Raw genomic sequence first — 25,711 nt, forward strand, 5'->3', positions numbered from 1 at the left:
ATGTAGGGGGCATGATTAGTAAGTCTGCAGATGACAGCAAAATTGGTGGTATAACAGGATATAGATAAACTGGGAAAGTGGGCAAGGGATTGGCAAATGGAATTTAACGCAGACAAGTGTGAAGTGATGCATTTTGGGAAGTTAAACCAGGGCAGGACATATACAGTGAATGGCAGGGCCCCGGGGAGTGTTGTTGAGTCGAGAGACCTGGGGGTGCAAGTACATAGTTCCCTGAAAGTGGCAACACAGGTAGACAGGCGGTGAAGAAGACGTATAGCATGCTTGCCTTCATCGGCCGAGGCATTGAGTACAAGAGTTGGGACGTCATGTTACAGTTGTACATAACGTTTGTTAGGCCCCATTTGGAGTACTGTGTGCAGTTCTGGTCGCCGCACTACAGGAAAGATGTGATTAAGCTAGAGAGGGTGCAGAAAAGATTCACAAGGATGTTGCCTGGTATGGAGGGCTTGAGTTATAAAGAGAGACTGGATAGGCTGGGTCTGTTTTCCCTGGAGCAAAGGAGGCTGAGAGGAGACATGATAGAGGTATATAAAATTATGAGAGGCATGGATAGGGTAGATCGCCAGAGTCTGTTTCCCATGGAAGGGGTGACGAAAACTAGAGGGCATAGATTTAATGTGAGAGGGAGGAGGTTTAAAGGGGATCAAAGGGGTACATTTTTCACACAAAGAATAGTGGGTTTCTGGAATGAGCTGCCAGAGGAGGTGGTGGAGGCAGGAACAGTAGCAACATTTAAGAGGCATCTGGACAGGTACTTGAATGAGCAAGGCATAGAGGGATATGGAATTAATGCAGGCAGGTGGGATTAGTATAGATAGGCACTATGGTTGGCATGGACACGGTGGGCCAAAGGGCCTGTTTCTATGCTGTACGACACTATGACTCTACCTAACTAGCTCAGTAAACAGCCCCTCATATGCCTTCTTAATGTGACACGGTAGCCTCTGACAGCCCAGTTGAATAAAAGATCAAATGCAATTGCCACTGACTACAGCAAAAAGCTTCCAGGAATAGGGTTTACACTTGGTGCCTCTGATAGCAAAGATAACCAGGACATACTGGCATCACTTAGCTCAGGTGTGCTATTTTAGGGTCTGGCCAAGGATGGCCTAAGCTGTCAATCCACCGACACAGCTTTAGAAAGTGCTTTCCTCAATACTGGCTTGTGTGAACCTTGCCTCAGTCCATGGAGATCCTTGGCTAGACTACCAGTCATGAAAGCAATAGCAGAGCATGTCAAAACTATCAGCTGAATTGAAACTCCTAATAACGAGTGGGTTGGAGTAGGGTTGGAGGTTAAAACTCAAAAAATCTTTAACAGGAACTCAACCCGCCCACTTCTGGTTTTAACAGAGACAGGCTGAGGGGTGGGTGACCAATTTGCTCGCAGGAAGCAGGTTGATCATTTAAATATTTTAATGAGGCTGCATATCTTTATTTCAGCAGTGAATCTATTTTTAATCACAGGGGACTGGCTGGGTTTCCTAGGCACAGAACAACTGACTCCATGAGTTAAGTGACTTTACAGCACTGCTTCTGGGCCAGGAAGAGCAGGAGTGTTCCCTCTGGGCCCAACCAACTACCCAGTAAACCCCTGCCACCCCCTGAAATCAATTTATTCACCCCAACCATCATCTGCCTCGCTCCCGCAATCGGAATCTATCCCAGTGATCGGAAACCCCCCACACTATCCAATGCCCCCACCCCCAACAATCTCCCTCACCTCCCCCACTAGACCTACTTGCTGTCAGCCCAGCTTGGCTGCAGTGTTGTGCTGTGCTGTAGGAGTTCTCGCTGAGCAGGCCTCCAGCCTTTCAATCAGACTGGCTGTGGGGGCGAAATGTGCAGGAAAAACAATTAAAGATATTTCGTAGTTTTGTTCAGGAAACCCATATTTCTTGGTTTCCTGACCTCAAAACAGCCCCTGCACAGAACGGAGATAAAATCCAGGCCAAAGTGTCACTGGTTCCTACTACAGGACCACAAAAAATCACCACAAATCTGTACTGCAAGCCTCTGCCCTCAGGACTTCCAAAAACACATGCTACTGAATGCTCAGAGTTCAACTCATTTAAATTATTGTGCACTGACAGCTTTGGACACTAGCATGCTATTAATGTAAAGGTACCTAGCCATCAGTTCCGATCAGAAGAACAATCTATAATGGTGTGTGTAACTGATAGTTAAATAACTGAGTTTGCCTGACTAGGAAGGACGTAATTTGTTAATGGGTAAGCCTGGAACCAGTCACATTATACTTTGATCTCTAGTTTATGTTAGCTGATCTGAGCTGAACCAGCATCTGGCTGTTATAATTGACCTCAGTTCCCCATAACTTGGGGGATAGGAAATTCAGCTCCTGCTTCTGATCACTATCCAGTAATTCCACAGCTCTGAAATTCATGTGTTGCAGGCTTCAAATGAGACTAGGATGGGCTCAGTTGTCATGTCTTCCTTGTTGAAACGCAGGTTTGCTGCTTCTGAAAGCAATCCAGCAAGCCCTACTATAAATGTGCTTGTATGGGCATTGGATGAGGAAATGGTTGGGCTCAGTGGTGATGTCTCTACAGTCAAATACCCAACCGACTCTCATTATTTAGGCTCATACACAAAGGTACCATGGAGGCAACCAACACCAAAGACCATAGTCCAGCAAGAAGTCAATGCCTCCTCTTATGTAAGGGTGAGAATTAGCAAAAGGAGGAAGAAAACAGTTGGCCTCTAATACTTCATCCAAGTGGACACTGATCACATGCAAGCAACCCAATCCTGTCCTCACAGGACACCCGCATACATGCACCTCCAGATGTTACTTATTGATCAGGAGCAGAAACCCCACCAATTTTCCCCTCCCTAACACAAGAAACTGAGACTAATTTTAGCCTGGCTGGAATCAGATAATCAATACAGAGCAGGAATGGAAACTGAGACCTTTCTGCCCTGTATGGTTCAATTTCATGCTAAGCATTTGTTAACTGAGTGGTCAGGGAGCTAATAAATCCCTTTTGTATAAATGTCTTCCTACCTGAACGGTAAGCAGGATAGTTGTCAAGGAAAAGCCTTCTTCCCATTTCCTGGGATTATCAAGAAAGTCTATACATGGCTTGCCTGTGATTGTGTCCACTGTGAGCAAAGGATAAGTACGAAACAATAAGTAGATTTAATTATCAAGTAGCTGGTGACATTTTTACCATAAGGAGGACATAAAAACAGCATGGCACAAGAACAGGCCATCTGGCAGTCAAGCTCATCTTTTCCACAGACCCATGTACAATTTACCCATTCATATAAACTCTACCACATCCATTTAGTCTATAAGTATGTGCTGTATAAATACTCCCTGATCTCCAATGGAGGCAAAAACTCCAGACTGGTCATCTATCATTGCATCTGCATGAATAACATCCCTCCTCTTCACAACAACATGGGATCCATGGTGTCCTATGGAGTAGTTAATCACCTCATTCTTCATCCACCTCTTTAACTTCTAATCCTATTCCTAAAACAGATTATCTATCCAGTTTTGTTTTTGAAAGAATTAATGAACATAGCCTGAATTGTTCTTGCTGAGATTATGTTGTTCCCAGATAAACCCATCCTTTAAGGGAATGTTTACTGTTACTTACCATTGGGATGAAATGGAATGGTATTGAAAGTGACAGTTGGAGGGACTGAGTTGTAATCTTCTGTATACTTCAGTGAAAGCTGAAGGGCAGCACCTCAATAAAGTAAAAAAAAAACATTTTAGTTAATAAAGAAATTCTGGTGCTGAGGAAGGGAGCAGAGGTTTGAAGGACAGGATTGAAGCATTGTGGGGCTGTGTTTCTGTGGTTAGATGTGACCTAAATTACTTGAGTGCTAATCTTTTCCATTCATGTAGGCCCATGGGGCTAACATAAAGGAACCTAGATGCCATCTTCACTGTCATGTTCTTGAGGGAAACCTGTCCAACTAATGCCTCCTTTTTACAGATAAAGTGATGGATAGGGCACCCTATCAGAATTTCCCAAGTTAGCTATTTAGCTGCGGAGGCATCACAGTTGAACCCAGTCCTGTCATCGCCCATCATGCACACTTTCTGGCAGGGCTCACTGGGCAGTGATCAGGAGTCGGAACCATAAGGCCATACCAGCTGAGATCAGCTATTAGCACATTTTAGAATTTTCCAAACAGGTCGAACTCTTTGTCAGCGAAGTCATTGGGAAAGGTTTAAATTCAATTAAATTACATAAGGTGAATTATTAGATTTTTGAATACTTTTTTTTATTCAGTACACATTAAAAAAACAAAGTTCCTTTTCATTGCACTTGTACAGAGTCAACATTTCAGAAATCTTTCAATCGGGGTTACAAAATACAGAATGTAAATCAATGTTGCAAATAGCACTGCCTGAGTGACTTCATTCTGAGAAGTACTTGAAGAACCTAATTTTTATTAAATTTATTCCTGTCAGCATTAATTCAAAACACCTGCAGAGAGCACAACATCATGGTTTTAATTCATTTAACTTCATATTATATCTGACAGCGCTTAACTGTTCAGTCCAAAATGAATCAGGTCCAAAATCTTTCAGTAATTTTATTTTTGTTGTAAGGCATGAGCCACTCTTTTACAAATTACACTTCTTACACAAATTACAAATTTGCTCCTAGCTTGTTGGTATTACTTGGGCCATTCACTGATGAAAACTGCAAAATCAGACCTGCTTCCAGTCCTCCACAATACAATTCTGATGCTGCCTTTAGGAGGTACACAAGAGGTAGAGATACAACTTCATCAGATTTTACCCTTCCCTGATACACAGAAGCACCAGGACTTGCTAGCTCAGAAAGCAGAAATTAACAATTTATTGGTGCAGTAGGTCATAGGTATAATTATATATCCGACCACTCGAAGGTGGAGTGTGTAATGTCACGTGCCTCCATGGCAGCCTAACCCACTCGAAGGTGGAGTGTGTAATGTCACGTGCCTCCATGGCAGCCTAACCCCTTTTTTGCAATTCATTTTCTTCTCCTGCAGGAAACAGTTCGGCCAATTTTCATGTGTGTGCCTGGACTGCGAGTGTTGACAGACCATCTGACTTTAGCATGACTTCAAAGCAAAATCTGTAATGATTCAATCCTTCTCACCTGACATCCACATGTATTTTCCAGTAGTGGTCAGTGGATAGTGTTCAGGAGCTGAAACTTGGGGATGATTTTCCTTAGCTTGGAGGCAGCAAGGACAAATGCAGTGCCCTCAATGACACCCGAATTGTGATTACCTGAGACCTTCTTGTTTGTAGTGATTACCTCCACACTGGACAGGGACTTCAATGAGTGAGCCTTCAGTAGGCCTACATTTTGTAAATCAAACATACTTCTACATTTAAATTTTATACTTAATTTTGACAAAGTTCAAAAAAATAATTTAATAAACAAATGATAGGCTCTCGCGTTGGTCCAGCTGTTTCAGGCAGTAAATTGCTGAGCAATAGAAACTACTAAGGTCTAAGGTTCAATCTATGCTGAATTAGCTAATTGCAGTTGGAATGGCTGTAAGCAGAGCTACAATTGATTTCACCAGTCCGAGATTAGATATCTGGCAATAACTACTTGAGAGAAGAGGGGGAGAACAAAACAAGAAAGAGTGTGACTGGGTGGGGTATGGATGAGGAAGAGTTGCAGTGTGGGAGAAGAAAGAAAGAGAGTTGGGAAGAAATAGAAGAGAGAGAAGAGTGAGTGGGGGAAGGGAGGGGAGAGAGAGTGGGGGAAGGGAGGGGAGAGAGAGAGTGGGGGAAGGGAGGGGAGAGAGAGAGTGGGGGAAGGGAGGGGAGAGAGAGAGTGGGGGAAGGGAGGGGAGAGAGAGAGTGGGGGAAGGGAGGGGAGAGAGAGAGTGGGGGAAGGGAGGGGAGAGAGAGAGTGGGGGAAGGGAGGGGAGAGAGAGAGTGGGGGAAGGGAGGGGAGAGAGAGTGTGGGGGAAGGGAGGGGAGAGAGAGAGTGGGGGAAGGGAGGGGAGAGAGAGAGTGGGGGAAGGGAGGGGAGAGAGAGAGTGGGGGAAGGGAGGGGAGAGAGAGAGTGGGGGAAGGGAGGGGAGAGAGAGAGTGGGGGAAGGGAGGGGAGAGAGAGAGTGGGGGAAGGGAGGGGAGAGAGAGAGTGGGGGAAGGGAGGGGAGAGAGAGAGTGGGGGAAGGGAGGGGAGAGAGAGAGTGGGGGAAGGGAGGGGAGAGAGAGAGTGGGGGAAGGGAGGGGAGAGAGAGAGTGGGGGAAGGGAGGGGAGAGAGAGAGTGGGGGAAGGGAGGGGAGAGAGAGAGTGGGGGAAGGGAGGGAGAGAGAGAGTGGGGGAAGGGAGGGGAGAGAGAGAGTGGGGGAAGGGAGGGGAGAGAGAGAGTGGGGGAAGGGAGGGGAGAGAGAGAGTGGGGGAAGGGAGGGGAGAGAGAGAGTGGGGGAAGGGAGGGGAGAGAGAGAGTGGGGGAAGGGAGGGGAGAGAGAGAGTGGGGAAGGGAGGGGAGAGAGAGAGTGGGGGAAGGGAGGGGAGAGAGAGAGTGGGGGAAGGGAGGGGAGAGAGAGAGTGGGGAAGGGAGGGGAGAGAGAGAGTGGGGGAAGGGAGGGGAGAGAGAGAGTGGGGGAAGGGAGGGGAGAGAGAGAGTGGGGGGAAGGGAGGGGAGAGAGAGTGGGGGAAGGGAGGGGAGAGAGAGAGTGGGGGAAGGGAGGGGAGAGAGAGAGTGGGGAAGGGAGGGGAGAGAGAGAGTGGGGGAAGGGAGGGGAGAGAGAGAGTGGGGGAAGGGAGGGGAGAGAGAGAGTGGGGGAAGGGAGGGGGAGAGAGAGAGTGGGGGAAGGGAGGGGAGAGAGAGAGTGGGGGAAGGGAGGGGAGAGAGAGAGTGGGGGAAGGGAGGGGAGAGAGAGAGTGGGGGAAGGGAGGGGAGAGAGAGAGTGGGGGAAGGGAGGGGAGAGAGAGAGTGGGGGAAGGGAGGGGAGAGAGAGAGTGGGGGAAGGGAGGGGAGAGAGAGAGTGGGGGAAGGGAGGGGAGAGAGAGAGTGGGGGAAGGGAGGGGAGAGAGAGAGTGGGGGAAGGGAGGGGAGAGAGAGAGTGGGGGAAGGGAGGGGAGAGAGAGAGTGGGGGAAGGGAGGGGAGAGAGAGAGTGGGGGAAGGGAGGGGAGAGAGAGAGTGGGGGAAGGGAGGGGAGAGAGAGAGTGGGGAAGGGAGGGGAGAGAGAGAGTGGGGGAAGGGAGGGAGAGAGAGAGTGGGGGAAGGGAGGGGAGAGAGAGAGTGGGGAAGGGAGGGGAGAGAGAGAGTGGGGGAAGGGAGGGGAGAGAGAGAGTGGGGGAAGGGAGGGGAGAGAGAGAGTGGGGAAGGGAGGGAGAGAGAGAGTGGGGGAAGGGAGGGGAGAGAGAGAGTGGGGAAGGGAGGGGAGAGAGAGAGTGGGGGAAGGGAGGGGAGAGAGAGAGTGGGGGAAGGGAGGGGAGAGAGAGAGTGGGGGAAGGGAGGGGAGAGAGAGAGTGGGGGAGGAGGGGGGAGAGAGAGAGTGGGGGAAGGGAGGGGAGAGAGAGAGTGGGGGAAGGGAGGGGAGAGAGAGAGTGGGGGAAGGGAGGGGAGAGAGAGAGTGGGGGAAGGGAGGGGAGAGAGAGAGTGGGGGGAAGGGAGGGGGAGAGAGAGAGTGGGGGAAGGGAGGGGAGAGAGAGAGTGGGGAAGGGAGGGGAGAGAGAGAGTGGGGGAAGGGAGGGGAGAGAGAGAGTGGGGGAAGGGAGGGGAGAGAGAGAGTGGGGGAAGGGAGGGGAGAGAGAGAGTGGGGGAAGGGAGGGGAGAGAGAGAGTGGGGGAAGGGAGGGGAGAGAGAGAGTGGGGGAAGGGAGGGGAGAGAGAGAGTGGGGGAAGGGAGGGGAGAGAGAGAGTGGGGGAAGGGAGGGGAGAGAGAGAGTGGGGGAAGGGAGGGGAGAGAGAGAGTGGGGGAAGGGAGGGGAGAGAGAGAGTGGGGGGAAGGGAGGGGGAGAGAGAGAGTGGGGGAAGGGAGGGAGAGAGAGAGTGGGGGAAGGGAGGGGAGAGAGTGAGTGGGGGAAGGGAGGGGAGAGAGAGAGTGGGGGAAGGGAGGGTGAGAGAGAGTGGGGAAGGGAGGGGAGAGAGAGAGTGGGGGGGAGGGAGGGGAGAGAGAGTGGGGGAAGGGAGGGAGAGAGAGTGGGGAAGGGAGGGGAGAGTGAGTGGGGGAAGGGAGGGGTGAGAGAGTGGGGGAAGGGAGGGGAGAGAGGTGGGGGAAGGGAGGGGAGAGAGAGTGGGGGAGGGAGGGGAGAGAGAGTGGGGGAAGGGAGGGGAGAGAGAGTGGGGGAAGGGAGGGGAGAGAGAGTGGGGGAAGGGAGGGGGGAGAGAGTGGGGGAAGGGAGGGGGGAGAGAGTGGGGGAAGGGAGGGGGAGAGAGTGGGGGAAGGGAGGGGGAGAGAGTGGGGGAAGGGTGGGGGGAGAGAGTGGGGGGAGAGAGTGGGGGAAGGGAGGGGGAGAGAGTGGGGGAAGGGAGGGGGGAGAGAGTGGGGGAAGGGTGGGGGGAGAGGTGGGGAAGGGAGGGGGGGAGAGAGTGGGGGAAGGGAGGGGGGAGAGAGTGGGGGAAGGGAGGGGGGAGAGAGTGGGGGAAGGGAGGGGGGAGAGTGGGGGAGGGAGGGGGGAGTGAGTGGGGGAGGGAGGGGGGTGAGAGTGGGGGTAGGGAGGGGGAGAGAGTGGGGGAAGGGAGGGAGGAGAGAGTGGGGGAAGGGAGGGAGAGAGAGTGGGGGAAGGGAGGGAAGAGAGAGTGGGGGGAGGGAAGAGAGAGTGGGGGGAGGGAAGAGAGAGTGGGGGGAGGGAAGAGAGAGTGGGGGGAGGGAAGAGAGAGTGGGGGGAGGGAAGAGAGAGTGCGGGAGGGAGGAGAGAGTGCGGGAGGGAGGAGAGAGTGCGGGAGGGAGGAGAGAGTGCGGGAGGGAGGAGAGAGTGCGGGAGGGAGGAGAGAGTGCGGGAGGGAAGAGAGAGAGAGAGCGGGAGGGAGGGGAGAGAGAGAGAAAGTGGGAGGGAGGGAGGGAGGGAGGGAAGAGAGAGTGCGGAGGGAAGAGAGAGAGAGAGCGGGAGGGAGGGGAGAGAGAGAGAAAGTGGGAGGGAGGGAGGGAAGAGAGAGAGAGAGGGAGGGAAGAGAGAGTGATGGAGGGAAGGAAGAGAGAGTGAGGGAAGGAAGAGAGAGTGAGGGAGGGAGGAAGAGAGAGAGTGAGGGAGGGAGGGAAGAGAGAGAGTGTGGGAGGGAGGGAGGGAAGAGAGAGAGAGTGTGGGAGGGAGGGAAGAGAGAGAGTGTGGGAGGGAGGGGGGAGGGGTGAGGGAGGGAGGGAGGGGTGAGGGAGGGAGGGAAGAGAGAGTGAGGGAGGGAAGAGAGAGTGAGGGAGGGAGGGAAGAGAAAGTGAGGGAGGGAAGGGAGAGTGAGGGAGGGAAGGGAGAGTGAGGGAGGGAAGGGAGAGTGAGGGAGGGAGGGAAGAGAGAGTGCGAGAGGGAAGAGAGAGAGAGAGCGAGAGGGAAGAGAGAGAGAGCGGGAGGGAGGGGAGAGAGAGAGAGAGCGGGAGGGAGGGGAGAGAGAGAGAGAGAGTGGAGGGAGAGAAGAGAGAGAGAGAGGGAGGGAAGAGAGAGTGAGGGAGGGAGGGAAGAGAGAGTGAGGGAGGGAGGGAAGAGAGAGAGTGTGGGAGGGAGGGAAGAGAGTGAGTGTGGGAGGGAGGGAAGAGAGTGAGGGAGGGCGGGAAGAGAGAGAGAGAGTGAGGGAGGGAGGGAGGAGAGAGTGAGGGAGGGAGGGAAGGGAGAGTGAGGGAGGGAGGGAAGGGAGAGTGAGGGAGGGAGGGAGGGAGGGAGGGAGGGAAGGGTGAGGGAGGGAGGGAGGGAGGGAAGGGAGAGGGAGGGAGGGAAGGGAGAGTGAGGGAGGGAGGGAAGGGAGAGTGAGGGAGGGAGGGAAGGGAGAGTGAGGGAGGGAGGGAAGGGAGAGTGAGGGAGGGAGGGAAGGGAGAGTGAGGGAGGGAGGGAAGGGAGAGTGAGGGAGGGAGGGAGGAGAGAGTGGGGGAAGGGAGGGAAGAGAGAGTGGGGGAAGGGAGGGACGAGAGAGTGGGGGAAGGGAGGGACGAGAGAGTGGGGGAAGGGAGGGACGAGAGAGTGGGGGAAGGGAGGGACGAGAGAGTGGGGGGAGGGAAGAGAGAGTGGGGGGGAAGAGAGAGAGGGAGAGTGGGGGAAGGGAGGAGAGAATGCGGGAGGGAGGAGAGAGTGCGGAGGGAGGAGAGAGTGCGGGAGGGAGGAGAGAGTGCGGGAGGGAGGAGAGAGTGCGGGAGGGAGGAGAGAGTGCGGGAGGGAGGAGAGAGTGCGGGAGGGAGGAGAGAGTGCGGGAGGGAGGAGAGAGTGCGGGAGGGAGGAGAGAGTGCGGGAGGGAGGAGAGAGTGCGGGAGGGAGGAGAGAGTGCGGGAGGGAGGAGAGAGTGCGGGAGGGAGGAGAGAGTGCGGGAGGGAGGAGAGAGTGCGGGAGGGAGGAGAGAGTGCGGGAGGGAGGAGAGAGTGCGGGAGGGAGGAGAGAGTGCGGGAGGGAAGAGAGAGAGAGAGCGGGAGGGAGGGGAGAGAGAGAGAAAGTGGGAGGGAGGGAGGGAGGAAGAGAGAGTGCGGGAGGGAAGAGAGAGAGAGAGCGGGAGGGAGGGGAGAGAGAGAAAGTGGGAGGGAGGGAGGGAAGAGAGAGAGAGAGGGAGGGAAGAGAGAGTGATGGAGGGAAGGAAGAGAGAGTGAGGGAGGGAGGGAAGAGAGAGAGTGTGGGAGGGAGGGAAGAGAGAGAGTGTGGGAGGGAGGGAAGAGAGAGAGTGTGGGAGGGAGGGAAGAGAGAGAGTGTGGGAGGGAGGGGTGAGGGAGGGAGGGAGGGAGGGGTGAGGGAGGGAGGGAGGGAGGGAGGGAAGAGAGAGTGAGGGAGGGAGGGAAGAGAAAGTGAGGGAGGGAAGGGAGAGTGAGGGAGGGAAGGGAGAGTGAGGGAGGGAAGGGAGAGTGAGGGAGGGAGGGAAGGGAGAGTGAGGGAGGGAGGAAGGGAGAGTGAGGGAGGGAGGGAAGAGAGAGTGCGAGAGGGAAGAGAGAGAGAGAGCGGGAGGGAGGAGAGAGAGAGCGGGAGGGAGGGGAGAGAGAGAGAGAGCGGGAGGGAGGGGAGAGAGAGAGAGAGCGGGAGGGAGGGGAGAGAGAGAGAGAGTGGGAGGGGAGAGAAGAGAGAGAGAGAGGGAGGGAAGAGAGAGTGAGGGAGGGAGGGAAGAGAGAGTGAGGGAGGGAGGGAAGAGAGAGAGTGTGGGAGGGAGGGAAGAGAGTGAGTGTGGGAGGGAGGGAAGAGAGTGAGGGAGGGCGGGTAGAGAGAGAGTGAGGGAGGGAGGGAAGAGAGAGTGAGGGAGGGAGGGAAGAGAGAGTGAGGGAGGGAGGGAAGGGAGAGGGAGGGAGGGAAGGGAGAGTGAGGAGGGAGGGAGGGAAGGGAGAGTGAGGAGGGAGGGAAGGGAGAGTGAGGGAGGGAGGGAGGGAGGGAAGGGAGAGTGAGGGAGGGAGGGAAGGGAGAGTGAGGGAGGGAAGGGAGAGTGAGGGAGGGAGGGAAGGGAGAGGGAGGGAGGGAAGGGAGAGGGAGGGAGGGAAGGGAGAGGGAGGGAGGGAGGGAGGGAAGGGAGAGGGAGGGAGGGAGGGAGGGAGGGAGAGGGAGGGAGGGAAGGGAGGAGGGAGGGAGGGAGGGAGGGAAGGGAGAGTGAGGGAGGGAAGGGAGAGTGAGGGAGGGAGGGAGGGAAGGGAGAGTGAGGGAGGGAGGGAAGGGAGAGTGAGGGAGGGAAGGGAGAGTGAGGGAGGGAGGGAGGGAAGGGGTGTGAGTGAGGGAGGGAAGGGAGAGGAGGGAGGGATGGGAGAGTGAGGGAGGGAGGGAAGGGAGAGTGAGGGAGGGAGGGAAGGGAGAGTGAGGGAGGGAGGGAAGGGAGAGTGAGGGAGGGTGGAAGGGAGGTGAGGGAGGGAGGGAAGGAGAGTGAGGGAGGAGGGAAGGGAGAGTGAGGGAGGGTGGGGAGGGGAGGGAAGGGAGAGTGAGGGAGGGAGGGAAGGGAGAGTGAGGGAGGGAGGGAAGGGAGAGTGAGGGAGGGAGGGAAGGGAGAGTGAGGGAGGGAGGGAAGGGAGAGTGAGGAGGGAGGGAAGGGAGAGTGAGGGAGGGAGGGAAGGGAGAGTGAGGGAGGGAGGGAAGGAGAGTGAGGGAGGGTTGGGAGGGAAGGGAGAGTGAGGGAGGGAGGGAAGGGAGAGTGAGGGAGGGAGGGAAGGGAGAGTGAGGGAGGGAGGGAAGGGAGAGTGAGGGAGGGAAGGGAGAGTGAGGGTGGGAGGGAAGAGTGAGGGAGGGTGGGAAGAGTGAGGGAGGGAGGGAAGAGTGAGGGAGGGAGGGAGGGAGTGAGGGAGGGAGGGGTGTGAGTGAGGGAGGGTGGGAAGAGTGAGGGTGGGAGGGAAGAGTGAGGGTGGGAGGGAAGAGTGAGGGAGGGAGGGAAGAGTGAGGGAGGGAGGGAAGAGTGAGGGAGGGAGGGAAGAGTGAGGGAAGAGTGAGGGAGGGAAGAGTGAGGGAGGGAGGGAAGAGTGAGGGAGGGAGGGAAGAGTGAGGGAGGGAGGGAAGAGTGAGGGAGGGAGGGAAGAGGGAGGGAAGAGTGAGGGAGGGAGGGAAGAGTGAGGGAGGGAGGGAAGAGGGAGGGAGGGAGGGAAGAGGGAGTGAGTGAGGGAGGGAAGAGGGAGTGAGTCAGGGAGGGAAGAGGGAGTGAGTGAGGGAGGGAAGAGAGTGATGGAGAGAAGAGAGAGTGAGGGAGAGAAGAGAGAGTGAGGGAGGGAAGAGAGTGAGGGAGGGAAGAGAGTGAGGGAGGGAAGAGAGTGAGGGAGGGAAGAGAGTGAGGGAGGGAAGAGAGTGAGGGAGGGAAGAGAGAGTGAGGGAGGGAAGAGAGAGTGAGGGAGGGAAGAGAGAGTGAGGGAGAGAGGAGGAGAGAGAGTGAGGGAGGGAAGAGAGAGTGAGGGAGGGAAGAGAGAGTGAGGGAGGGAAGAGAGAGTGAGGGAGGGAAGAGAGAGTGAGGGAGGGAAGAGTGAGTGAGGGAGGGAGGGAGGGAGGGAAGAGTGAGGGAGGGAGGGAAGAGTGAGGGAGGGAGGGAGGGAAGAGAGAGGGAGGGAGGGAGGGAAGAGAGAGTGAGGGAGGGAAGAGAGAGTGAGGGAGGGAGGGAAGAGAGAGTGAGGGAGGGAGGGAAGAGAGAGTGAGGGAGGGAGGGAAGAGAGAGTGAGGGAGGGAAGAGAGAGTGAGGGAGGGAAGTAACTTGGGCCCGTTTAAAAGCCCTATCTGTTTAAGAGTTAAGGAGTACAGCTAGGTACTTAGAGATAAATATACAAACAAAAACTAGGAAACCCGAAATCCTAAAACTTGTGGCCAACCATTTAAAAATTGACATTGAAGAGCCAGAGACAGGCTTAGAGTCGGAAGCAGACAGAGTAACATTAGCTAAGATACAGCTAGAACAGAGGAGACTAGAATTAGAATTCTAGAAGGAGAAGAGAGAATTCCAGGAAAGGGAGAAATAAAGAGCTTTCCAGAGAGAGAAAGAGGAGAAAGAGTCTCAGGAAAGGGAAAAAGAGTTTTCCAAAGGGAGTTAAGGCAGTTCGAGCTAACGAGAGAAAATCTAAATGCACCAGGGATGGCAACACCAGTGAGGAAATGACCCCGAGCTTAGGACCAAGTTCTGAGCTATTAAAGTTCTCCCAGTTAATACCAAAGTTCAATGAAGGGGATATAGAAGCATTTTTCATCTCTTAAGCGTGCAAAACAGTTGAAGTGGCCAGTAGACAGCTGGATACTGTTATTGCAGAACAAACTAACAGGAAATGCCCATGAGATTTATTCACTGACGCCTGATGGGAGTTCATCAGATTATGAGAAAACTAAAAATGCAATCCGGAGAGAGAGTGGGGGAAGGGAGGGAAGAGAGAGTGGGGGAAGGGAGGGAAGAGAGAGTGGGGGAAGGGAGGGAAGAGAGAGTGGGGGAAGGGAGGGAAGAGAGAGTGGGGGAAGGGAGGGAAGAGAGAGTGGGGGAAGGGAGGGAAGAGAGAGTGGGGGAAGGGAGGGAAGAGAGAGTGGGGGAAGGGAGGGAAGAGAGAGTGGGGGAAGGGAGGGAAGAGAGAGTGGGGGAAGGGAGGGAAGAGAGAGTGGGGGAAGGGAGGGAAGAGAGAGTGGGGGAAGGGAGGGAAGAGAGAGTGGGGGAAGGGAGGGAAGAGAGAGTGGGGGAAGGGAGGGAAGAGAGAGTGGGGGAAGGGAGGGAAGAGAGAGTGGGGGATGGGAGGGAAGAGAGAGTGGGGGATGGGAGGGAAGAGAGAGTGGGGGAAGGGAGGGAAGGGAGGGAAGAGAGAGTGGGGGAAGGGAGGGAAGAGAGAGTGGGGGAAGGGAGGGAAGAGAGAGTGGGGGAAGGGAGGGAAGAGAGAGTGGGGGAAGGGAGGGAAGAGAGAGTGGGGGAAGGGAGGGAAGAGAGAGTGGGGGAAGGGAGGGAAGAGAGAGTGGGGGAAGGGAGGGAAGAGAGAGTGGGGGAAGGGAGGGAAGAGAGAGTGGGGGAAGGGAGGGAAGAGAGAGTGGGGGAAGGGAGGGAAGAGAGAGTGGGGGAAGGGAGGGAAGAGTGCGGGAGGGAAGAGAGAGAGAGAGTGCGGGAGGGAAGAGAGAGAGAGAGTGCGGGAGGGAAGAGAGAGAGAGAGTGCGGGAGGGAAGAGAGAGAGAGAGGGCGGGAGGGTACAGAGAGAGAGCAGGAGGGAGGGAAGAGAGAGAGCGGGAGGGAGGGAAGAGAGAGAGCGGGAGGGAGGGAAGAGAGAGAGCGGGAGGGAGGGAAGAGAGAGAGCGGGAGGGAGGGAAGAGAGAGAGCGGGAGGGAGGGAAGAGAGAGAGCGGGAGGGAGGGAAGAGAGAGAGCGGGAGGGAGGGAAGAGAGAGAGAGCGGGAGGGAGGGAGGGAAGAGAGAGAGAGAGAGAGGGAGGGAGGGAAGAGAGTGGGAGGGAGGGAAGAGAGTGGGAGGGAGGGAAGAGAGTGGGAGGGAGGGAAGAGAGTGGGAGGGAGGGAAGAGAGTGGGAGGGAGGGAAGAGAGTGGGAGGGAGGGAAGAGAGTGGGAGGGAGGGAAGAGAGTGGGAGGGAGGGAGGGAAGAGAGAGTGAGGGAAGGAGGGAAGAGAGAGTGAGGGAGGGAGGCAAGAGAGAGTGAGGGAGGGAGGGAAGAGAGTGAGGGAGGGAGGGAAGAGAGAGAGGGAGGGAGGGAGGGAAGAGAGAATGAGGGAGGGAGGGAAGAGAGAATGAGGGAGGGAGGGAAGAGAGAGTGAGGGAGGGAGGGAAGAGAGAGTGAGGGAGGGAGGGAAGAGAGAGTGAGGGAGGGAGGGAAGAGAGAGTGAGGGAGGGAGGGAAGAGAGAGTGAGGGAGGGAGGGAGGGAAGAGAGAGTGAGGGAGGGAGGGAAGAGAGAGAGGGAGGGAGGGAGGAGGGAGGAGGGAGGGAGGAGGGAGGGAGGGAGGGAAGAGGGAGGGAGGGAGGGAAGAGGGAGGGAGGGAGGGGTGAGGGAGGGAGGGAAGAGAGAGTGAGGGAGGGAGGGAAGAGAGTGAGGGAGGGAGGGAAGAGAGTGAGGGAGGGAGGGAAGAGAGAGTGAGGGAGGGAAGAGAGAGTGAGGGAGGGAAGAGAGAGTGAGGGAGGGAAGAGAGAGTGAGGGAGGGAAGAGAGAGTGAGGGAGGGAAGTAACTTGGGCCCGTTTAAAAGCCCTATCCGTTGAAGAGTTAAGGAGTACAGCTAGGCACTTACAGATAAATATACAAACAAAAACTAGGAAACCCGCAATCCTAAAACTTGTGGCCAACCATTTAAAAATTGACATTGAAGAGCCAGAGACAGGCTTAGAGTCGGAAGCAGACAGAGTAACATTAGCTAAGATACAGCTAGAACAGAGGAGACTAGAATTAGAATTCCAGAAGGAGAAGAGAGAATTCCAGGAAAGGGAGAAAGAAAGAGCTTTCCAGAGAGAGAAAGAGGAGAAAGAGTCTCAGGAAAGGGAAAAAGAGTTTTCCAAAGGGAGTTAAGGCAGCTCGAACTAACGAGAGAAAATCTAAATGCACCAGGGATGGCAACACCAGTGAGGAAATGACCCCGAGCTTAGGACCAAGTTCTGAGCTATTAAAGTTCTCCCAGTTAATACCAAAGTTCAATGAAGGGGATATAGAAGCATTTTTCATCTCTTAAGCGTGCAAAACAGTTGAAGTGGCCAGTAGACAGCTGGATACTGTTATTGCAGAACAAACTAACAGGAAATGCCCATGAGATTTATTCACTGACGCCTGATGGGAGTTCATCAGATTATGAGAAAACTAAAAATGCAATCTGAAGTGCATAAGAGCTAGTACCGGAGGCGTACAGCCAAAAGTTCCAAACTCTCCAAAAACAGCCGGAACAAACTTGCACAGAGTTCGAAAGGGTTAAGCAACTCGCCTTCGACCGATGGATTTGGGCACTTAAGATAGAGTCCACCTATGAAAATATCATAGCAGTGATCCTCCTCGAGGAGTTCAAAAACTCGCTTCCCCTTTTCATATGAAACCACGTGGAGGAACAAAAGGTTCCAAGAGCCAGGCTGGCAGCAATCCTGGCTGAAGATTATACACTTGTTCATAAGCCCTTGCCCCAAGGGAAACCCATTCCTCGTCACCTCCAAAAACCTGACAAGGATAGAAGGTGGGAGGGTGATGGGAGGATGAACAGCCATGGGCGAGAAGGGAGAGCTGGAAACACAGGGGGCCCTCCTCAGGCCAAAAAGGAAGGTGCTGAGAATAGGAGTGATGCCCAAAAGCCTGTATGTTTCCATTGTAACAAGGCAGATCACCTTCGAGCTCACTGTTGGAAATTATGAGGAAACCCCATAGGTTTAGTCAGGGTACAGCAGACCAGTGCAGGAAAAGGGGCCCGGATGGAAAGCTCAGCAGACCAGGCTGTGGCTTTAACTGCAGCAGTAAAACCCAGTAAACATACCACTGAGAGTGCAGGCGAACTTCACAAAATCCCTGAGAGTTATCAGAATTTTGCGACCAGAGGAAAAGTGACCTCATATTCCTCGAGTGAAGCGAGTTAACCCATTGTCATACTTAGGGAGACGGGCTCGCCAATCCCTTTTACTGGGAAAAGGCATGACCTTTCCCCCAGAGGGTGCATTGAATGCCAAAGTATTAGTGAATGGTATCAGGGGAAGGTACATGCCCATACCTTTATACTGGGTGCAGCTGGAGTGCGACCTTTTTTCAGGACAGATAACCATGGGGATTGCCCCTAGTTTACCTGTGGATGGGGTCGACCTGCTCCTTAGTAATGACCAGACGGGGGCGAAGGTGGTAGCTTCCCCAGTGATCTTAGAGAGACCGAACAAGGTCAGTGAGCCAGAGCAGACACAGGAAAAGGTGCCTGGCATTTTCCCTGACTGCGTGGTGACCTGGTCCATGGCCAAACATGCTCCGTCAGAGGAGGCTAAACTGGCACTGCACATGGATGACCCTGCTGTATGGTTATCCAAAACCTTTTTCGAAAATTTAGAGAGACCAAAGGAAGTGTTCAGCAGGTCTTCCTTGGAGAAGGCTCAGCAAGCCGACCCAGTTTTAAAAAAGTTAGCACAGACTGCCCAAACTGAAGCTGAAGCAGAGGGAGTTCCAGAGTACAACTATTTAAAGAATGAGGTGCTGATAAGGAAGTGGAGACCTCCTCACAGACCTGCAGACGATGAGTGGACAGTGGTTCACCAGGTAGTGGCACCGCTGCCGAGGTACTGTCAGGAAATATTGAGAATAGCCCACGAGATTCCAATGGCTGGACATGTTGATATCCGAAAACCCAAACCCGCATAAGACAGCATTTTCACTGGCCACAACTCCACAAGGATGTGGTGGAGTTCTGTAAGACTTGCCACATGTGCTAGGTTGTGGGGAAGCCTCAACCTGCAATAAACCTGCGCCTCTAATTCCCATACCGGCTTTTGGGGAACCATTTAGCAGAGTGCTGGTGGATTGTGTGGGGCCCCTGCTGAAAACAAAAGGGGGCTACCAGTATCTTCTCACCATTATGGATATGGCTGCCCAATTTCCAGAGGCCAGCCCGCTAAGAACTATTTCTGCAAAGGTAGTGGCAGAGGGGCTAACCCAATTCTTCACCCGATATGGGCTGCCTGCTGAGATCAAGTTGGATCAGGGGCACAAATTTTATGTCCAGTATTTTTCTAAAGGTCATGAGTAATCTGGGCATAACCCAGCTAAAGTCCTCAGCCTACCACCCACAGTCACAGGGACTTTGGAACGGTCCCACCAAACCTGAAAGACAATGATCTGGACATACTGCTATGAGTACCCCCATGAGTGGGACAAAGTGCTCGGAGTTCTTCTGTTTGCTCCCAGGGACTCACCCAATGAGTCCACTGGCTTTAGTCCCTTTGGATTAGTTTATGGACACGAGGTGAAAAGTCCTCTAAAACTAATCAAGGAGAAGTTCTTGGGACACAGGGACAAATCTTCCCTGTTAGACTGCATCTCCATGTTCTGAGAACGGCTCACGAAAGCCTGTGCAGTGGCTTAGGAACACTTAAAAACCTCCCAGACAACTATGAAAAGGCAGGTGGATAAACATGCCAAGACCAGAACATTTCAGCGCAGAGACCATGCATTAGTGCTACTACCAATACAGAGTGAACCACTGAAAGCCCGGTTCAGTGGCCTGTACACAGTAGTAAAGAGAATCAGCGAGGTGAATTATATAACTAACACTCCAGATCGTAGGAAAAAGCAAAGGCTGTGCCACATCAATATGCTGAAACGGTGTCACAGCCAGGAAGGGGACAAACAAGCACTGGTCTGTCTGGCAGTCAGGAAAGAGGAGGGCGAAAGTGATAATGAGGATGAGTTAGAGGGAGGCCTGAAGGATTCCCAAATCGAATCCCCTACCGTACAGTTAGCTAACACTGAAATGTGTTAAGGAAATTAGGCACCATACTCTACTTAAACGCAGAACAGAGAGGAGATCTAACAAGGCTGCTCACAGCATTTAAAGGGATCTCCAGGGACAAACCAGGGTGCATAATTCTAACCCAACACAATGTGGATGTAGGAGAGACCCCTGCCAAAGAACAAAATTTATATCACCTAGGTCCCAGGAAACTGACCAAAGTTCAGGAGGAAATTCAGTATATGTTGGAGCACAAGCTGATTGAGCCCAGTCAGAGCAGTTGGAGTTCCCAGTTGTGCTGATGCTCAAACCCGATGGCTCAACAAGGCTCTACATTGATTACAGGCAGATTAATTCAGTGACTAGAGCTGATTCCTACCCAATTCCCCGCATGGAAGACTGTATAGAGTAGGAAACGCCACCTATGTAACCAAAATAGACTTATAGTCATTTGGTATGACAGAACTTGAGTACTGCTGAAAATAGAGACATTTTGTCGAAGCTTTTCGTCTTGCACCCATCAGGACAATTTGCAAGAATACCAATATGAGGGAAACAACAAATTTATACTGTATGAGAAGAGAGTGCTGATTGGTTGGCAAGTGGACTCTGATTGGTAGAGGCGTTGCCATGGAAAATGCACCAGTTTATGGTGACTGACTGTTAACTTCCAAGCTTTGTTTGAAATCTAACTGTTAACAATCAGTCACCATAAACTGGTGCATTTTCCATGGCAATGCCTCTACCAATCAGAGTCCACTTGCCAATCAATCAGCACTCTCTTATCAGACAGTATAAATTTGCCGTTTCCCTTACATTGGTATTCTTGCGACATGTCCTGATGAGTGCAAGTCAAAAAGCTTTGACAAAATGTCTCTATTTTCAGTAATACTCAAAATAGACTCGTTGAAAGGGTACTGGCAGGTTCCCTTAACCACCCGAGCTAAAGAGATTTCAGCTTTTGTCACCCCAGACAGCTTATTCTAGTGCCGGGTGATGACTTTTGGATTAAGAAAAGCCCGAGCCACCTTCCAAAGGCTGATGAACTAGGTAGTGGCTGGTCTGCCCAACCATGTAGTGTACCTAGATGATCTGTTAGTGTACAGTGACACCGGGGGGACCACTTAGACTAGTAAGAAGCCCTCCTCTGAGGGTTACAGTCGGCTGACTTGGTGGTAAACCTTGCAAAGAGCAAGTTTGCTCAAATTCAGGTAACCTACCTAGGGCATATTGTGGGTCAAGGGCAAATGCTGCCCAGAGAAGCAAAGGTACAGGTGCTGATAGATTTTCCCATCCCCACGACTAAACGGGAAATAATGTGGGTTTTGGGGATGTGTGGGCTTTACCGCAAGTTCGTTCCAAACTTCAGCATTGTAGCCGCCCCACTGACAGATCTGTTACAGAAAAAAGGCAAAGCTGGTGTGGTCAGGGAGGTGCCAAACAGCTTTCGAGAGGCTGAAAGCCATCTTAACCAGTACTGGCAGCTCCAAACTTTAACAAACCATTTAAAGTGGCAGTTGATTCTAATGACCTCGGGGAAGATGCCTCCTGCTCCAAGATGATGAGTTAGGCATTTAGAGAACAGTTGGGTACTTCTCCAAAAAATGAAACAATCAAAGGAGATACTCTACTGTGGAGAAGGGAGCCCTGGGACTTTTACTGGCTCTCAAACACATTGAGTTATATGTCCAAAATGAATATAGAGAACCCGTAGCTTATACCAATCTAAAGATTATCACAATGCAGAGCAGAACAATGTAATAGCTGACACTTTACTAGAGTCTAGCTCAGCACAGAATCATGCCGGATAAAAAAAAACTGAACCAGAGCCTGGCTATGACAATGTGAGACTGATGAGTGAGGGTGTGACGGTGTGTGTGTGTGTGTGTAGTTTCTTTGTAATTTTTGACCTCATATTGAAATGCTCCTGTCATCACAATTCATTTTGCGTGTTAAAGAGCTGTCACACCAACGTGCTTTGTTGAATGATAATTTTCTTTAATCCACTGACTGGAGATCTGAATTTATATTTTTTTCAAGAAATTTAAAAAAGTAATGGATCAAAGACGACTTTGCTAGCAGCTTAGGATGGCCAGCTAATTTGCAACACTGTATCCTGCTCCACAAACCACTGACCAACTCTAGGCGCTTACCTATTGTCTCTGGAGACAAGGAGGCCAAAGAAGAAGATCCTACACTGCAAGGCCTGTGAGCTGGAGACGAAATGCCTGCACATCCCAGCAAGAACAAAGGCCCAAGAAATTTAAGGAACTGCCTGATCATTTGAGCAACAATACACTATTAACTACCATGCTTGAATTAGTGGGTGACTGTCATGTGACAAGTCCCCCCCACATCCCCCCCCCCCGGCCCCCTCTCCCCACTGTGGTTTTAAGCTGGTGATTCTCTTCAGCAACAAGGAGAAGCATCTGGATTCTGACTTGTGCAGATCCAAGGGGGGATTCCCCCCACTCTCTCTCTATATTCCATCTTGCAAGCTACAAACCCTGCCTGTTGACTGACCACCTGTGCATACTCCGGATACAACCAGAGACTCCTCTGGAGATAATCACCGCAATGCTGTCTCCAAGAGACCCACAGAATCCACTTTTAAAAAATTAAACCTGTTGTGGTCAAACAAGGAGAGGGAAAAGAAGGCAGGAAGTCCATTGACCCCTCCTCACCTGACCATAACAGGAGAGAGAGAAAGTGAGGAGAGAGAGACAGTGAGTGAGGAGAGAGAGACAGTGCGTGAGGAGAGAGAGACAGTGCGTGAGGAGAGAGAGAGACAGTGCGTGAGGAGAGAGAGAGACAGTGCGTGAGGAGAGAGAGAGACAGTGCGTGAGGAGAGAGAGAGACAGAGCTTGAGGAGAGAGAGAGACAGAGCTTGAGGAGAGGGAGACGGTGCGTGAGGAGAGGGAGACGGTGCGTGAGGAGAGGGAGACGGTGCGTGAGGAGAGGGAGACGGTGCGTGAGGAGAGGGAGACGGTGCGTGAGGAGAGGGAGACGGTGCGTGAGGAGAGGGAGACGGTGCGTGAGGAGAGGGAGACGGTGCGTGAGGAGAGGGAGACGGTGCGTGAGGAGAGGGAGACGGTGCGTGAGGAGAGGGAGACGGTGCGTGAGGAGAGGGAGACGGTGCGTGAGGAGAGGGAGACGGTGCGTGAGGAGAGGGAGACGGTGCGTGAGGAGAGGGAGACGGTGCGTGAGGAGAGGGAGACGGTGCGTGAGGAGAGGGAGACGGTGCGTGAGGAGAGGGAGACGGTGCGTGAGGAGAGGGAGACGGTGCGTGAGGAGAGGGAGACGGTGCGTGAGGAGAGGGAGACGGTGCGTGAGGAGAGGGAGACGGTGCGTGAGGAGAGGGAGACGGTGCGTGAGGAGAGGGAGACGGTGCGTGAGGAGAGGGAGACGGTGCGTGAGGAGAGGGAGACGGTGCGTGAGGAGAGGGAGACGGTGCGTGAGGAGAGGGAGACGGTGCGTGAGGAGAGGGAGACGGTGCGTGAGGAGAGGGAGACGGTGCGTGAGGAGAGGGAGACGGTGCGTGAGGAGAGGGAGACGGTGCGTGAGGAGAGGGAGACGGTGCGTGAGGAGAGGGAGACGGTGCGTGAGGAGAGGGAGACGGTGCGTGAGGAGAGGGAGACGGTGCGTGAGGAGAGGGAGACGGTGCGTGAGGAGAGGGAGACGGTGCGTGAGGAGAGGGAGACGGTGCGTGAGGAGAGGGAGACGGTGCGTGAGGAGAGGGAGACGGTGCGTGAGGAGAGGGAGACGGTGCGTGAGGAGAGGGAGACGGTGCGTGAGGAGAGGGAGACGGTGCGTGAGGAGAGGGAGACGGTGCGTGAGGAGAGGGAGACGGTGCGTGAGGAGAGGGAGACGGTGCGTGAGGAGAGGGAGACGGTGCGTGAGGAGAGGGAGACGGTGCGTGAGGAGAGGGAGACGGTGCGTGAGGAGAGGGAGACGGTGCGTGAGGAGAGGGAGACGGTGCGTGAGGAGAGGGAGACGGTGCGTGAGGAGAGGGAGACGGTGCGTGAGGAGAGGGAGACGGTGCGTGAGGAGAGGGAGACGGTGCGTGAGGAGAGGGAGACGGTGCGTGAGGAGAGGGAGACGGTGCGTGAGGAGAGGGAGACGGTGCGTGAGGAGAGGGAGACGGTGCGTGAGGAGAGGGAGACGGTGCGTGAGGAGAGGGAGACGGTGCGTGAGGAGAGGGAGACGGTGCGTGAGGAGAGGGAGACGGTGCGTGAGGAGAGGGAGACGGTGCGTGAGGAGAGGGAGACGGTGCGTGAGGAGAGGGAGACGGTGCGTGAGGAGAGGGAGACGGTGCGTGAGGAGAGGGAGACGGTGCGTGAGGAGAGGGAGACGGTGCGTGAGGAGAGGGAGACGGTGCGTGAGGAGAGGGAGACGGTGCGTGAGGAGAGGGAGACGGTGCGTGAGGAGAGGGAGACGGTGCGTGAGGAGAGGGAGACGGTGCGTGAGGAGAGGGAGACGGTGCGTGAGGAGAGGGAGACGGTGCGTGAGGAGAGGGAGACGGTGCGTGAGGAGAGGGAGACGGTGCGTGAGGAGAGGGAGACGGTGCGTGAGGAGAGGGAGACGGTGCGTGAGGAGAGGGAGACGGTGCGTGAGGAGAGGGAGACGGTGCGTGAGGAGAGGGAGACGGTGCGTGAGGAGAGGGAGACGGTGCGTGAGGAGAGGGAGACGGTGCGTGAGGAGAGGGAGACGGTGCGTGAGGAGAGGGAGACGGTGCGTGAGGAGAGGGAGACGGTGCGTGAGGAGAGGGAGACGGTGCGTGAGGAGAGGGAGACGGTGCGTGAGGAGAGGGAGACGGTGCGTGAGGAGAGGGAGACGGTGCGTGAGGAGAGGGAGACGGTGCGTGAGGAGAGGGAGACGGTGCGTGAGGAGAGGGAGACGGTGCGTGAGGAGAGGGAGACGGTGCGTGAGGAGAGGGAGACGGTGCGTGAGGAGAGGGAGACGGTGCGTGAGGAGAGGGAGACGGTGCGTGAGGAGAGGGAGACGGTGCGTGAGGAGAGGGAGACGGTGCGTGAGGAGAGGGAGACGGTGCGTGAGGAGAGGGAGACGGTGCGTGAGGAGAGGGAGACGGTGCGTGAGGAGAGGGAGACGGTGCGTGAGGAGAGGGAGACGGTGCGTGAGGAGAGGGAGACGGTGCGTGAGGAGAGGGAGACGGCGCGTGAGGAGAGGGAGACGGCGCGTGAGGAGAGGGAGACGGCGCGTGAGGAGAGGGAGACGGCGCGTGAGGAGAGGGAGACGGCGCGTGAGGAGAGGGAGACGGCGCGTGAGGAGAGGGAGACGGCGCGTGAGGAGAGGGAGACGGCGCGTGAGGAGAGGGAGACGGCGCGTGAGGAGAGGGAGACGGCGCGTGAGGAGAGGGAGACGGCGCGTGAGGAGAGGGAGACGGCGCGTGAGGAGAGGGAGACGGCGCGTGAGGAGAGGGAGACGGCGCGTGAGGAGAGGGAGACGGCGCGCGAGGAGAGGGAGACGGCGCGCGAGGAGAGGGAGACGGCGCGCGAGGAGAGGGAGACGGCGCGCGAGGAGAGGGAGACGGCGCGCGAGGAGAGGGAGACGGCGCGCGAGGAGAGGGAGACGGCGCGCGAGGAGAGAGACAGCGCGCGAGGAGAGAGAGACAGCGCGCGAGGAGAGAGAGACAGCGCGCGAGGAGAGAGAGACAGCGCGCGAGGAGAGAGAGGCAGCGCGCGAGGAGAGAGAGACAGCGCGCGAGGAGAGAGAGACAGCGAGGGGGAGGGAGAGAGAGCGAGGGGGAGGGAGAGAGAAAGTGAGGGGGAGGGAGAGAGAGAGTGAGGGGGAGGGAGAGAGAGAGTGAGGGGGAGGGAGAGAGAGAGTGAGGGGGAGGGAGAGAGAGAGTGAGGGGGAGGGAGAGAGAGAGTGAGGGGGAGGGAGAGAGAGAGTGAGGGGGAGGGAGAGAGAGAGTGAGGGGGAGGGAGAGAGAGAGTAGGGGGAGGGAGACAGAGAGTAGGGGGAGGGAGACAGAGAGTAGGGGGAGGGAGACAGAGAGTAGGGGGAGGGAGACAGAGAGTAAGGGGAGGGAGACAGAGAGTAAGGGGAGGGAGACAGAGAGTAAGGGGAGGGAGACAGAGAGTAAGGGGAGGGAGACAGAGTAAGGGGAGGGAGACAGAGAGTAAGGGGAGAGAGACAGAGAGTGTGGGAAGAGAGACAGAGAGTGAGGGGAGAGAGACAGAGAGTGAGGGGAGAGAGACAGAGAGTGAGGGGAGAGAGACAGAGAGTGAGGGGAGAGAGACAGAGAGTGAGGGGGAGAGACAGTGACTGTGGGGGAAAAAAGAGTGTGGGGGAAGAGAGAATGAGGGATGAGAGAGATGGGGCAAGAGAGAGGGAAAAGAGTGGGGGTAAGAGAGAGGGAAAAGAGTGGGGGCAAGAGAGAGGGAAAAGAGTGGGGGCAAGAGAGAAGGAAAAAACTTGGGGCAAGACAGTATGAGGGAAAAGAGTGGGGGCAAGGCAGTATGAGGGAAAAGAGTGGGGGCAAGACAGTGTGAAGGAAGAGAGTGAGTGTGAGGGGAGAGAGAGAGTGAAGAGAGAGAGAGTGAGGGGAGAGAAGTGATAGTGAAGGGAGAGGGAAATAGAGAGTGAAGGGAGAGGGAAACAGAGAGTGAAGGGAGAGGGAAACAGAGAGTTAAGGGAGAGGGAAACAGAGAGTTAAGGGAGAGAGAGTCAGAGAGGGAGGGGAGAGAGAGTCAGAGAGGGAGGGGAGAGAGAGTCAGAGAGGGAGGGGAGAG

General features: G+C 54.7%; 2 protein-coding genes across 8 annotated transcripts in view; both read right to left on the bottom strand.

Annotated features, from left to right (window-relative positions):
* The window catches only part of LOC137372548 (ubiquitin-conjugating enzyme E2 U-like), a 92,563-nt gene that overhangs the window by 60,448 nt on the left and 6,404 nt on the right, over window positions 1-25,711 (bottom strand). For 5 of the 7 annotated variants that reach the window (XM_068036457.1, XM_068036453.1, XM_068036460.1 and 2 more), the window contains exons 4-5: window positions 3,648-3,740; window positions 3,047-3,144 (exon numbers count right to left, since the gene is read on the bottom strand). In XM_068036457.1, coding sequence (XP_067892558.1) covers window positions 3,047-3,144; window positions 3,648-3,740 — 191 coding nt within the window. Of the gene's footprint in view, window positions 1-3,046; window positions 3,145-3,647; window positions 3,741-5,150; window positions 5,372-25,711 lie in introns of those variants that run through there. The other 2 variants (XM_068036459.1, XM_068036458.1) reach the window with 2 other exon arrangements.
* LOC137372547 (uncharacterized) lies at window positions 22,210-23,046 on the bottom strand (the record flags this gene model as incomplete). The annotated part of the gene is made up of 1 exon (XM_068036451.1): window positions 22,210-23,046. A coding segment is annotated over one exon (837 nt), but the record flags the coding sequence as incomplete, so codon positions are not given.

This window comes from Heterodontus francisci, chromosome 8, assembly GCF_036365525.1.
Source record: "Heterodontus francisci isolate sHetFra1 chromosome 8, sHetFra1.hap1, whole genome shotgun sequence".
NCBI classification, from domain to species: domain Eukaryota; kingdom Metazoa; phylum Chordata; class Chondrichthyes; order Heterodontiformes; family Heterodontidae; genus Heterodontus; species Heterodontus francisci.